This window comes from Phasianus colchicus, chromosome 12 (genome assembly GCF_987193195.1).
Source record: "Phasianus colchicus chromosome 12, bPhaCol1.hap1.1, whole genome shotgun sequence".
Lineage (NCBI taxonomy): Eukaryota > Metazoa > Chordata > Aves > Galliformes > Phasianidae > Phasianus > Phasianus colchicus.
In genome coordinates this window covers 6,924,897-6,939,962 of record NC_143447.1, presented here as the reverse complement: position 1 = coordinate 6,939,962, position 15,066 = coordinate 6,924,897, and the positions used below count along the sequence as shown (strand labels likewise).

The following is a 15,066-nucleotide window of genomic DNA, read 5'->3' as shown; positions in this document are numbered from 1 at the left end:
CTACTCACTTCAGTATGCAAATGTTAGGAGTCAGGAGGGGAAAACATCTGCATAAGCCACTTCATTTTCGTTAATTATGTTTCCAACTTACACACACCAGGCAATAGAAAGTATCTGTTGTTTTCAACTATTTCTACCATTTCTTACATAGATAAATTCCTATTTATTCCAATTCAAGCTTACTTGTAAAACTGACCATTGCTTTCATATTTACCTCCAGAGATGCTTATACTTTACCACTTAAAAGACAAACACCTCATGTTTAGCAGTCCTCACCTTAGTAGGTGAGACCCTTGCAGCCTGCAGATGAACGCATTACTGCTGTCCTTTGAATGCTTACTGGTAAGGCAGTGATGGGGAAATAGGCCAGCCCTTCACACTCAAGCTCTGCATTCTTAAGTTTTCATTGTTCAATCATCTAAGTTAATAGGCTTGAATTGCTAGACTTCCTGCGACATTTCTAGGCAATAAAAAGGAACATTTGCTATTGCACTCTGCAGAGATAAAAAGGACACTAACTTAGGCTAAAAAAAAAAAAAAAAAAAAAAAATCTTACTTCAATAAACACAAAGCAATATGCTCAGATGCAGCCATTTGTGTGTTATGCAGACTGGAGACAGAGCAACGTAAGTAACACTAGCAGAAACCCAGCGCTGTAAGTCACTGCTATAAGGTAAAGAACCTCAGTAAGGCCCATCCTAAAAACAGTCAGACAAACAAGATGAACAAGACCAAGAACCCCCCAGGGCCGTGCCTCCCTGCCCCGGCTGGCTGTGCCTGCCTTGTTACGGCCACCCACACTGCGCTACCAGTCCTGTGAGGGCTTGGGCTGTGCTTGCTAAAACTGAGAATTTTAAGGAGTTCTAAGTATGTAAATTAAATGACAGAAAAGAGACTGAATAATCCTAGTAGATCAGTTGTAATGCTTTTAGCATTTAGCCTTTATTTCCCTTAAGGACAGCCCCTCATGGACCTTTTACTTTCACTTAGGATGGCTGCTGGCTTCCCATAATTTGTATTGAAGAAACCATAAGGGCATTTATTGTAATAAAAATTGCTTTCTGTGTCACAGGGACTCGCAGGTAACTGTAAGTGCATTTCTCAACTGCTCAAGCTTTTATTTTTTAAGTCAAAACTGACTTTCTTCAGACAAGACTTTGTGACAAAATAAAACAAGGAACTCAAGGATAGGAAATAAGCTAGAGGCCTACCAGCACAATTCCTGTCAGCCAGCACAAATTTAAAGTACAGCTAGATAACAAGAAAAATACGCTTAATGTTTGTACTTCGCAGATATCCTGGCTGAACAGAAAAAGAGGTAAAAATGTCCAGAAGAACATACAGAATCTCAGCTTTCTTATATCCTAGGAAGGCAGTCCAACACCTTCCCTAAGATCTATGTGGAACCTCATACGAATTTCATCCATCATTTCACTAGCTCCCTTTCCCTAGCAGCGTTCACAGTTTAAAAACACAGCATGACATGAGGAGAAGCTTCCTTGAGCCGGGCTCAGGGTACAGAAGAAAGACCGTCCCATGAGATATTCTGAGCTGGAGACCTAACGCACATCTGAAAGCTGTTGCCAAACTGGTCTGCATCGAACTTTGATTTCTTTTTATATTTCTAATGTAGCCCTCTTCTAACCAAACCAAAATAACAGCAGTAATTCACGACAGAATGTTTCTAGCCACACAAGGAACCAGCGTATTTCTGTCCTTAAAAATCCTTGTGCCATACCCCTGCCAGCTGAAGCTGGGGCAGAGCAGAGCTCCTCTCATCACAGCCCCATGCAGAGTGGTTTGCAGAACGCTGAGCACACCGAGCACCCACTGACACCTGGCATGGCAGCAGTGGGGCTGAGCCAGCTCAGAAATCACCTGCACAGACCACAGCCACGTAGATAGGAGAGCGGTTCATTTCTAATTACTTACCTATGGATATTAAAAAGGAAATGCTTTTAAAAAAGAATAAAAAGGAAAAATCCAGCACTTGGGGTTTTGTTATACGTTCCCTGCCCCAGTGCTTCCATGTGGCTGTCAAGTGAATTAGTTTTACCCTAATTCCCAATTCCACAGTTAGAAGAGAAAAGAAAGATGTTAAATGCTGAGAGCAGTCGGTCTGACTGTAACACTGCTCACCTTTCCAAGGAAGCTGCCACAGTCCTTACTAACCCTCAGGCAGCCCTTACTAACCCCTCAGGCACTCTTCCACTTGCTGCCCTGCTTTTGCAGTACTGCAGCATTAACCACATAATTAGATTTCCTAGCACACACATGACAAAGGTAATTGATGGCTTCTTCTGCCTCCTCTCCTCAGCTCCCCTGGTGCTGCTGGCAAGTGGGAGCAGGATCTGGTGGTGGATGAGCAACTCCACACAGATCCTCTCAAGCAGAACTGACAGCTACTGAAGATCTTTATTTACCTTTAAATCTTGCTCTTAATAATAATAAAAGCAAACAAAATAATGGAAATATGTTTAGTTCAGAGGAGAATTTAAGAGTTATTTTTTATTTGGCTTTTTATTAAGCCGGACACCCTTTCCTAGAGTTGCCAAGTAATCCAAGTAATGCAGAGACACACTGCTCCTTTTGGACTCCACCCCTTCCTCCCCCAGCAGCCATAAGAAGACCCACACCAACACGTACCTGCAGCCCAGCACCACGTTTGCAGTCTCTGCCTCATCCTCACCCGCCTGCCCCCTTCACAGAAAGGAACAGAAGGCAACATGGGACAGGAAGACACAGAAAGCAGCACCAAAAGAGAAGGGCTGAGACCAAGTGCTGTGTCTTTCTGAGGCAGGCTCCAGCTCCATGCATGTGCAAGTCAGGGGCTTTAGCAACCAGCCTCCCCTCACTAAATTCCCTTTCATGAATTTACTTAACTGTAGGTAGCTTTTCAGTATTTGCAGCATTCTTTGGGAGAATTTAAGGTAAATCCATTCAAATGCTGTGTGAAGAACTAAGATTCAGAATTCACATTCACAAAAACCCGGACGGTGCAAAGATTCTGAAGATCTGCCCTCATGCAATCCGCTCCACACGAGGCAGCGCTGCTCTGCAAGCTGTAGCTTATCATTCACAGACAACGTGGCAGCAATGTTCAGGAAGAAAAAAACACTTTTTCACATTTGAAATTGCAACTAAAACGTCTAAAATTATTTTTATTTTACACGTTCAAACAAAAATAAAAACTCAGTGATTGCAGCGAGGAAGCAGGTAACTGAAGGAAGCACAGTGCCCCTCAGTGCACTGCTGCTGGTAGAAGCCTGCAGCTTCACCCTCAGCCTAAAAAGGAAAGAACACAACCTCAAATCTCTGAGAACAAAAGGCAACACGCCTAAGCTGTTGGCTTATGCCGTGCATTGTTAGCCTTACATGCAAGAAGGAGAAAGGAATTACAAGCAGATGTGCAAGAAAAATATCTTTCTGCTTTCTCTCTAATACAAGGATTACAGAGGCCTGATTTTAGCAACAGTTTCTGGCTCTTTAAGTGTCTGCTCCACGCTACAGCCAGTGACATTTTTTTAGAGGGCAGTGGCAAGACTTGCCCAGCAGCTGCACCACTCCCAGCAGGACTTCATCTTCCTCTTCTTCTCACATAACTGATTCAGGCCAGACTTGTAACTGACTTCTCCTTTAGCAGCACTGGCAGTGAAATGCTGATCTCCAGCTGTCTGGCCACGTTTAAGCACGTGCCTGAAGCACACGACTGCTGCACACTTTCTGTTCTTCCTCACTACCATAGAAAAATGGTAAGATGGAAAACAACACAATTTCTAATTACTAATATGTCCATACATGCCAATTCTACACAACCAGGCTTACTACTAAACAAATATTGTTAATGAGCAGATGCTCATGCTGCTCTCTATGTATTTAGAAGTCTCAGTCATGTTCCCAACACACACCAACATCTGAGCTCACCTTTCTCAATTTCTACACTCCTAAAGCCCAAATTTTCTCATCCACTCTGCTTCTCACCTCCCCTTTCTCAGAGCGGAGAGCCAAGAATTCACCCTACAAAGAGTAAGCTGTAATCCTGGAGCAAGCTGTATCTGGAGGGCCTTGCTGGGGCTTCTGAAAGCAACACTCAAATGCCCAGAGAAGCGTGCATCTGAGTGGAAACAACGTGCTGGAGGTGCTGGGACTGGGCGTGCTGAGCCCTGGGCAGCGCTCCTCACCTGCAGCCATTCGCCTTAATGGCATGCAGACAAGGGGAAAACTCTTGCTAGAATGTATCAGACAGGAATTTTACAAATACTACTCAGGACATGATAGAAAATTAGATCACTAGGTTTCCATACTTACAAAAAAAGGTACAAGCACTAATCTCTTCTTTATTTTTTTAATTTAGAAACTAATTAAAGCACTCACCGCTCAAATCATTTCATAGTTTCTCTGCTGGCCTTGAAAAGTCCTCCAAACACTTCTAGCAAGTAGAACTGAGCACTCCATTCTTGTATACATTGATTTTTATTACTTGCTGTTTCCATTAAGGCAATTTCTGCTTGGAACACTGAGCTCTCTGCTGTTCGACAGGGCCATGTGTTTAGGAGAAGATTATACTGCACAGCTTGGCAAGGAAAGCAGCACTGCAGAGAGATCAGTACCAACTGCATTTCAGTGCATATTTCATATCCTTTTTTTTTATACTGCTGGTAAATATCACAATAAAACTCCCAGAGAAAAGCAGACTTCTCCAGTGAATTTGCTGCAGTTATTTTAACACACGATGCCCTGACAACCTTCCAATGCCACCCAGCACAGAGGATGAGAGCCAAGGCCACTGTAAAAGCACTGACCGCCAGAAAAGCAATCTCCAACTGATGTATTCATGGAACTTCTGGAACAGAACCCAGACCAAAGCAGGCTTTGGGGAGAAAATGCTCATTTGAAGGATTTCTCATTTTTTCAAGTATCTCCTAAGGCAGCACTATTTCTGACAGCCCATCCCTGCTGCTCTGATGAAGGAACCAGAAGTCTGAAAGATTAACAGAAACAGAAAATCTGAAGGAGAGCATAAAGAAGAGTGCAAAGAATCTGTTCACTCTTCCTCCCTCAACAGCACACTTCTATTTTCTCATCCTTCACCTTCACCCACAGTGTATTGTCCTTTTTCATGCTCTCCTTTCCCACCACCATATTGTTCCATAGCCATTACTGTTAAATTTAGCAACTGAAGCAAATGCCCTTTCGTGCTGTTTTCCTCTGCCTTTGCCAAGCTCAACCAAAGCCTTTGTTCTCTTGAAGTGAGGCCACAAATATGATCTGCTTGCTGGCAGCTTCCTGCCCTAATTCTGCCCAGTTGAACTCCAGTGGAACATGAGGCTCAAATGACAACTGCATTGGCAATTTCCTTCACAACATAAAATGAAAACTACCAGTTTCAACTGTGTTGAACTGGTTTAAGCTGCAAACGAAGCAGTGGGCATTAAATACTTGATTAATCAAGCTTAATTACAACTATCAATCAATCATTTGCTTAACTGCAACTATGATTGCTTTCTGCTGCACATACAAGGTCGGATATTGTTACAAATGATTTACAGATGCTAAACTAAACGCCTGCTCAAAAGGCTGCGTGTCTTTAAGGGCAAGAAACACTGGGGACAATGGGTACATTAGGAGTTTTCTTATTTCACAGAAACTATGGAGCACTGCCCTTCGACTTGCTGAGGACCACCCCCAGCACTCTCACCTGCTGCACTCTGAACCCACCTTGTGTTGGTTGGTAAGGACCCCCATTTGTTCCTTACAGCCAGCTCTCCCAAGGGAAATGTGCCTTACGGCACCACTCAGCAGTGAAGATGCTGATATGAAGCACCAATGACAGTTCCTGCTCTTCTGCTCTTACTGCACACCTTTTTTCACTTAAAGTTGTTCTGCATCATTCACTAACTTTTTAGAAATTCATACATTTCTTTTGTAACTGAAGAGTAATAATGAGACGGGGCTACAACTACGGAGACCCTCTCCTCCCCCTCCGTTTTTCAGAAAATAAGTAGAAAAAAGAACATTTAAAAAACAGTTTTGAGAGTAATTTACTCTTCCAAAAGACCATTAACACCATCTAGACTTAATCTGGCCATGAGTATACAATCACTGGACAGGAAAAAATCCTTGCTTTTTAGAACAACTAGAGGCAATGGGCCTGTTTTACTTCTGGCTGTTAAAACAGAATTCATGGCCCATTAAAATTTCACTTATGTCTTATTTTTCTCAGCAATCTAGTGTATAAATGATGTTATTTAAACATAAAAGTGTTATCAACGTTATATAGAGAAGTACGAGTGAGACAAAAGCTCTATTAGAGATAAGGTCAGCACTCAGCTTTGCAAGAATAACTCCCACAGAAGTCAGCAGCAGCGGGCCCCCAACAAGAGACACTCCGTGTTTCGCACAAATGCAAAATCTAAGTACACATTTTTTTTTTCACACCAGCAGAAAATCTAGTAGCAGGATTCGAAGGCAGACATCTGCTTGGAATTACTCAGGTGCACACAACCCTCTGCCGAGGGAAAGGATCGCTGTACCACACAAGTGGAAGGGGACTCAGAGAGCCGCGGTTCCAACCCCTGCCATGGGCTGGGCTGCCACCCACTGAGCAACAGCCATACAGTGGGGGAGAACACGCTGGGAACCAGGACACAGAATGCTCAAAACAAAGCTGCACCCACAAACAGAGAGTTTTAAACTTTTGTTTTAAAAAACTAAAATTTTTTTTAAATCTCTTTACCTCACCGTTGTGATAAATTCTACCTTTTCAGTAAGATAAAAAGTAGCAGCTGATGAACAGCGATACATTTCACCCAGAGCTCCAGATGGCACAAATAAGGAACCCGTGTGTTTCTAACAAGGCCCCTGGGAACTCACAGCTTTCTGTTACTGTGCGTCCAACTCCCCGTCAGGAAAGCCCTGACCGCCAGCACTGGTCACTGGTACTGACAGATAAGTGGGAGAAATGAAAACAGAAAAGAAGAGATACCAAACAAGCCGAAAAACCTCAGCACCTTCACTCCCAGGCCACAGGTTTCAGGAACGCCTCCTGCAGGCTTTCTGCCCCAACTTCGCACCCTCTTCAAACGTGAAGAACGCACGTGGCAGAACCACGACAATTGTATTACGTATGTTTTTAAAGCCGAGTTGAGCACTTACAGAAACGAGCCTCAGCACTTGCAGCACCAGGCGCGGCGTTCCCCGGCCCGGCTCCGCGCTCGTTCCGCCGGGCCGCACGTCCGCTTCCACTCGGCGCCGCGGCCCGGCTCCCCGCGGACACCGCCGGAGCTCCTAACGGCCGCAGCGCGCGCCCACAGCTGAGGCGGAGCCACGCGCCGCTGCGCGGCCGTTTGGGCGCCGAAGCCGCGAGGCAGCGGGGCGCGAGGCCGCTCCGCCCGCGGAGGGCAGAAGCGCGGGGCGGGACGGCGTGTCGGAGCCGAAGGAAGGAGCACGCGCTTTTCCACGCGGCAGAAGCGCTCCTTCGGCGCGGCGGAAGCGGCTGCGAGAACGGCAGAAGGTTCCAGAAGCAGACGCGGCTCCGTGCTGGGGCAGCCCTGCTCCCCGCCGCTGCTGCGGGTCTGCTCAATAAACCGCGCCACGCCAGTTCGTCTTGAATTAACTTTATTTTTCCAAATAATAAAAAATAAATTAGTCATAAACAAAAATAGTTAACACTTTTTCATCAGAGAAAATGTATACAGTATGAAATGGATGCTGTACAGGTCTGGTTCAGGTGCATTGCCACGGATACGTTTTCCTGAACGAGTCAGAAAGCAATCTGCCTATCCTCCCTGCAATTCACTCAGGAACGGGCTGATCAGAAAGTTTAGAAAATTATATTATCGATTTACAGTATGACATATATACAAAAATACATATGTAATACTTGTGCTATAAAATTCCATAAAAACTGGGTCAGTATAATGAAAGAGCTGGACGAAAGGTGAACAGTATATGTAAATAAATACATATTAGGTCCCTTTTAATAAACATCTGCATATTCTAAATATTTGAAGCATTTTGGTGCGGTAGCCGGTTCCGTACACACAGCTCAGAATACAAATCTCCCATAGACATCTTGTATTTACAAATAACAACAAAATAAGTTATAATAAAGTATATCCTTCTTCTGCCAAAATCAATTATCAGGGTCAAGTAGAAATAAATTTTTTTATATATAAAAGTGTTATGGTTTTTTGTCCCTCATAGCGTTAGGTTTACTGATCGTGCAGGTAAGGAAGGCTTCAGAGCCCCCCAGTCCTTGCAGCCCAAGCGTGGGCTTCACAGGCTTGCACCTACCCACCCCTGCCAAGACCACTGCAGGACCGCGTCTCACCAGATCCCAACACAACGCAGACAAAACAGGCCAAGCAGTAAGGAGGGTGGTCACTGCAAGGTGACTGATTGCTCAAAAGTAAGCTCTTCTCCAAATACATTGGTAATTTGATTTATAATCCATTAAAGTGAGTTGGGATACAGAAGACTGGAAAGTTGCATTCTTAACTTCTCACTGCTAAAAGCTGATAAGCAAAGATCCAAGTTCAGTCTGGTGTGAGCTCAATTTAAGTTTTCTTCCTTTCTCCAGGCCTGAATTTCACCCACACTATTAAGATAATGCTGATAACTTTGCTTTAAGGTATACTAAATATATGAAAATGATTATTAACTGATTTTTCGCTTCAGATGTAGAACGTACAATGTCACTGCGTTTACTAAACAACGTAGTTCCCACAAACATATTCGGTATGCGATGTTAGGAATATAGGATGCTTATTTCCGTGTTCAGAATTTCAAGTTTTGTGTTTCAAACACAAAAGGAAGCTCCACAGAGCACAATGTACTACTTATGGATGTACAGATTAGTAAGAGTGAAGGCAAGATACTCCTTCAAGAAGGCATAATCTCCATAGCTAGGCAGAAGTTCTACTAGCCATGAGCTGCTTCCAGCACCTACCTGCTCCTTCCTCCCTCTGTGATGACCACTGACACTTTCAACCATGGCTACTCCAAAAGTAATGCTTCCTATTTTTATTATCTTGGCCCATGACATCAGAGGTGGATGTTAGTGGAATGGCAGTAGAGGGTGAAGGTTCCTATCAATGTTCCATTACATTTTAGTGCTGTGCCACAGATGGCAGCACGGGGGCAGCCTGACAAAGTGTCATCTGACATGGAAGTGTATATGAAGCAAAGGTGTGGAATTGAATTCCTCCATGCAGAAAAAATGGCACCCACTGACATTCACAGACATTTGTTGAATGTTTATGGAGACCAAACAGTGGATGTGAGCGTAGTGAGGCAGTGGGTGGTTCTTTTCAGCAGCAGTGACAGTGATCTGAAAGACAAGGCATATTCTGGATGGCCATGCACAGCTGTCACACCACAAAACAAAGAGCATTTCCATCAGCTCATCCACATGAATTGGCTAATGATGGTTACTATGCTGAAAAGGAGTGTTTTGTAGCTGATAATATGCTCTATCAATTAGTTATTATGTTCTTTGTAACTGTTGTCGTTGCCATTAACATAAATAGGAGGCATTACTTTCAGAGCAACCTACTAGGACTCGGGCATACATAAAGCAGCACAGTTTTGCCAATATTGCTGCTCCATACAGTCTTCTGTTCTATAACTTTCATGTACTTACCAGAGTCAGGGCTACACTGACCACTTTTATCAAGTCTAGGTGAACAAACATGCTAGAATCCCTCTTTGCATTAACACATCATTAACTCAGCATGTTCTGCAACACATTCTGCTTTTTCTTTGCAGAATGAACCAATTCTGAACTGCGCGATATTATGATAAAAGTCAGATCTAACCAACAACACTGATGTTAAGCACTGCTTCATTCATACAGAAAGTTCTCAATTTGCTGATTCACTCAAGCATTGGGGAAAAGAAGAAAAAAGATTATGTATGTAATGAGGAAGACACTAGTTCCCTGTGCAGGGATACTGGGGTAGTCCTACATAAAGTCAGAGAGCAAAAACACTTTAAGGGTAATTGGCTTGCAAGAACACTCACATCTTTCTCACTGCACTTCCCAGGACTCTACTGCCAGACACAGGGTCATTCCCACAGGAGGAAACCTCACGCTTCCACACTACACACCATCTCAGTTTCTCAGCTACTGAGAGGGAAAACTCCATAAATTCAACCCTGCTAGTAAGTGTTGTCAAACGTAGCATGCAACTGCTATACACAACCAATTCCACTTGCACATACTTAGACTTGGCACTGAGTAGAAGGTAACAAACCACGATGGACCCCCCATAACAATAAATAACTGCACAAACAGTCTTCAATTCTAGGAAGAGAGTGCTTGAGACACACAACCTGCTCTACATGGAGCTGATTCTGTCCAGATGCATGTCTGGAAGATATGAAAGCAGTATGCCTTTTTTTTTTTTTTCCTTACAAACAGTTACACCAATTAAACTCTATAATAATCAATAACCTAGCACTTACTCTGGTATTCCTGGATTGTATAAAGTAAAAATCTGTAAGGTAAGGAAGCATTTTTTCAATTTTTTTCCTGAGGGATTTTGATTTATTTTAAAATACCAGTAAAAGGAAATATAAACAATCACAGAAGCCTGAATCAATTTTTACTTATATTTGTTTTAAACTTGATCTAACTTTACTGCATCCATGAAGGTCAACTGTCATTTATGGTAAAATCATAAAAGTAACATCAGGCCCCTGTGGGCATCATCCTAAGACAGTACACTGCTCTATTGAAGCAAATGCTATAGTCACAATTTCAAAAATGCACTTTGTGTGACAGTGGAATATTAGCATAGCACTTGCTTTGTGTAGGTAATATTAGTTCTACAGCAAACTGCTGAAAGAAGAGTCTGATAGTTCATATTTCAGGAACGAGTATTTTGATTGTACTGAAACATGAGATGATAAATGATCAAGTTAAGCAAAATTTTAGCAGTGTCCATATCACCAGATGTTCAATTAGGTGATGCAGTCTTTTTTAACTGGTACACCTGAAATCTGTCCTTTAACTAAAAAAAAACAAACAAACAACACTCATGTATAATTTGTATAAACATAATTCACTGCATTCAATTCACAAAGCTCTACAGCTTAGGACTAATACAGGATTATATCACTACATATATATTTTTTTATATTTAGCTCCCATTCATTGTTTACTTTAGTGGCAGCTTAATGATGATAATCCTTGTAAAATAACCCAATGGTCATATATTCCAGAGCATAACAACAGATTTTATGAAAGACCGGGATCACCTGCCTGCTTCCTGACTTGCCTTCTCACAGCCAAGAGTATGTGCAAGCAGATTATTGTCTATGAATCGTTTGCAAACCTGATTACTTCCACTTATTTCATTCTCACTGTAGTTTTCAGTAATTCTTTTTATCGAACAAATATTTTCCTCAAGCTGACAGGATACACTTCCTTGACACAAAAGAGATAACAGCAAAAATTATATACTGTATGTCAAGATCTGCTGCAATGAAACACTGAGATGAAAACTTATATTTGCAAATATTGGATTCCAGAACTACTATACTGCACTTTCTCCATTTCAGTCTTTGGTCAATAATCTAATGAATATAATATGATCGCTAATCTTTAAGTTATCCTCATGGATAGATTTTCATAATACAAAGAAACAGAACTGCAAAAGCTTTGTGAGATCATATTAAAAGTTTTCTAATTAGCACATCTGTTTCTAGAGACTTTATGTCAACTAATCATAGTGAAAAAGCCCAAGACATGGCATACAGAAACATCCAATGACATTAATGGTTCATAATCACAAACAGAAACTTCAAAGTTCAGGGGAAACACTTCTTAATACTTCATTGTGGCTGAAATACATTCTTCATAAGTGACTGAATCAAAATATCTATGGTTTGTGTCAGTCCAATGCAGCTTTTAGACTAGAGGAGTTCGACCTTCCTGTGCTCAGTTTCCAGCACACGAACTGGTGCAGCTAGTAGCACAGCAGTAACCTTTGCCTCCCAGTGCCCATTCTTCATCATCATCTCTGCCCGAGTGGTAAGAAGAAAATAAAAACAGATGCATATTTACAGGTGGATCATCTAGGATGGCCTCTGATACAAATCCTAAATGAGGTTCAAATGCGCCTCTTAATCAGTAGCAGGACCCCTTAATCACTGTACTGTCACATCACTGGGAGAGGCTTATCACATTATTAGAACTGTTTTTCAATTCAGGCCGCAGGCACCTTAAAATAGATGTGCAGCTGGATATCACTGTTTTGAAAGCAGTAACCAGTTGAATGAGCAGAGATGTTAATTTCTTCCCTCAGCCTTATTTACACATTTGAATGACCTCAGAGGTAAAAGTAGAGAATGTGCAGATAACGCAAAAATTTTCATTTGCATTGCACAGCACATTCTACTTACCTTTACCAAATCACAAGGCTGAGTACAGTCAATACAGAAATGAAAAATCATCACATAAATTCATTGAATCATAGTCTTATTGCTTATTCCAACTTCAATGCAAGTTAAACTTTACTAACACGCTCAGCATGCAAGTGGAGCCATTCTTGAGTAGTATAAAGAGAGTGGTATGAACAGACCTGATGAATGAAACATTGACTAAAAAAGACAAGTATGTTGTAATAACTGATCAAAACCTGAAAAACACCAATAGTTGAGATCTTCTTATTACAAATACTCAGCTGCCACACTTACAGAGCCTACTGATACCAAGAGTAGCAGACTACTATGAAGCACAGAGGTGTGCATCTGTTGGTGGTTGCTTCAGAAGGCTCTGATGTGCAGACATCTAAGCATGGTATTTTTGCATGGTACTAGTTAAGCAATAGTGCAGAGACAAGACATTAGGCAAGGTATCAGCTCACTGAAAAACTGCCCTAAGGGAAAGAGACCTTGCCAATGGAAATTTTTTTTTAAACACCAGCAAAGGCTCTTTGCCTTTCTGGTAAATCCCACTGATGGCTGCAGCTGGTAAAGACTTAACAGGCTAGAGGCACTCTGGTAGGTAACATTTTAAAATATATACAAAATTAGGAAAGTGTAACTCTAAGGGTTTATGAATTAAATATAAAGGCACTTTTTGGCAGTCAAATGTGTATATATTTGCCACCTGAGGACAGGAAGTTAGCTAAAAGTATAAGTGAAAGATATAACCATTACTATTATGAATGGACTGAAGCAATTAAAAATATACATTTGAGTGCTAAAAAACTGGACATGAATGGGTCTCCAAGGGGTGGGTTCTTGGTAAAATAATTCTTCTCATGTGCACGTTTCATTGATTTGATCTACTACTTTAAGGCAGTTCAAAACACCCAAGTAAGAGTAAGCACTCAGAAAATAACATAGCAGTCACACCCATACTGGTAATTGCCTAGCTCTGATTTTTTTTAAACATTAATTTCATAATAGTAAGGCTGGTATGTTCTTTAAATAATTATTCAATGAGGAGGTGCAAAGAATATTATCAATACAAATTAATGCTTTAAAAAGATCATGGTTTTACAACATTTTTAGAAAGATACAACTGCACAATAAATGTAATTGAAAGGATGTGGTGTCTTGACGTACTCAGCAGTATAAAAACCACCTCTTTAAGAAGCTAAAACCTGCTCTAGTCAAAATAGTAACACTGTTCAAGCTTCATCTGAAGACTGACATTGCTGCTTTGAGTGGAAGAGTATTTGTTATCTGTGTCCTAGAAACCCAGATTGTCTATTTGCCACACGTGTACAGGATGCACAACAGGCTGTTTTGTAATAGGTGTAGACACAAAGCCGGGCCTGAACCACCACATTGCAATTGTAGTATTTATCTTTGCAGTTCTCATCTGTGGAAAAAAAAAAAAAAAAAAGGAAGAGATAATAAACTGAAGAAAACAACAACAGAAAAATAAATAATCAATGCCCTTCCCTCTACTACATAAGATTCCTTTAAAATATATTTAAATGTTCACTGTGAAATTAAAATAGGCTACCTACACAAATAACTGGTTAGGTGATTAAAGTTTTTCCACATTTGATCAAGATATATAAAGACTTGGATGAAGTGTAAATACCCTCATGTATACTTTAAAAAATTGGCTTAAATACAAATGATTGGCAAGTTTCTAGTTTTCTCCACTTCATTTTTAGATTCCTAGGTACTAAACTCTTATGGCAGTGCACATATGGCAACAGAACCTGCAAATATTAATTTCCAAGTAATGCCAAATTTAAATAAACCACCACCGTCATTAAAAATACTGTGATTGGTTGAAAATAACCAAATTAAAGCAAAACCAAAACCAATCAAATAAACATAACAATTGGTATTCTTAACATTCCCCATTACTTCTTAAGCTGTTCTGATGTGGTCTGCTCATATTTTCAAGTTTTCCTTCACATTCAACAGGTTTAGTTAGAAACAGATTTTAAGTGACAGCTAATATTTTCATACCATTAAGTGATCACTGAAACTAAGGCAGTGGAAAAGTCCAACTGACAAAATGCTACTATTGTTTATAAAAATGATCCATTCTTTACAAGTCTGTTTTAAATAGAGAAGAAACAACAACAGTAATACAATAGTATTGTACAACTGTACAATAATGGCATACTAGTTTTTAAAGTAATTAATTTATGTTAAAGAATAATTCTCATTATTAAAATAATTGTTGTAGAAAATGAGTTCAAACTATTTCTGAATACTTGCATTTTCCTTTCCCTAGCATTCTTACTGTGAAAGTCAAATCTGTAGGAGAAGAATGACTGATTTTAATGCGTAATAGACTTGATGTATTTACTGTATAGAAAGTAAAATGACTTAATTGTCCTTAATGTCTTCAAAATCTTGAGGAAAAAGTGTTCCAGCCACACTGGAAGTTTATAAAGAAGAAAAACAGTGCTTTCTATTTATGTTCTTACATTAAACATTAAATGTTATTGTTTATTATGTGTAATGTTATTGTGTTATTGTTTATTATAGAACTTATTACCAAACACACCATATGGTACCTGATCTTTTGTTCTCTCTCTTTTTCTTTCCCTCAAGAATCTGCAAAGTGAAACAATTGAGAAT

At 40.7% G+C, this 15,066-nt stretch overlaps 1 protein-coding gene and 1 long non-coding RNA gene across 9 annotated transcripts in view; both read right to left on the bottom strand.

Moving 5' to 3' along the window:
* LOC116244643 (uncharacterized) overlaps positions 1 to 7,290 on the bottom strand; it is a 126,607-nt gene extending 119,317 nt beyond the window's left edge. For all 6 annotated transcript variants that reach the window (XR_016470333.1, XR_016470336.1, XR_016470335.1 and 3 more), the window contains exon 1: positions 7,156 to 7,290. This is a non-coding gene — a long non-coding RNA (uncharacterized LOC116244643). The remainder of the gene's footprint in view (positions 1 to 7,155) is intronic.
* Positions 7,291 to 7,600: 310 nt separating this feature from the next.
* Positions 7,601 to 15,066, bottom strand: part of THSD4 (thrombospondin type 1 domain containing 4) — a 268,971-nt gene continuing 261,505 nt past the window's right edge. For all 3 annotated transcript variants that reach the window (XM_090148779.1, XM_031616470.2, XM_090148780.1), the window contains one exon: positions 7,601 to 13,837. In XM_090148779.1, the coding sequence (XP_090004905.1) occupies positions 13,695 to 13,837 (143 nt within the window). In that variant the 3' untranslated portion in view covers positions 7,601 to 13,694. The remainder of the gene's footprint in view (positions 13,838 to 15,066) is intronic.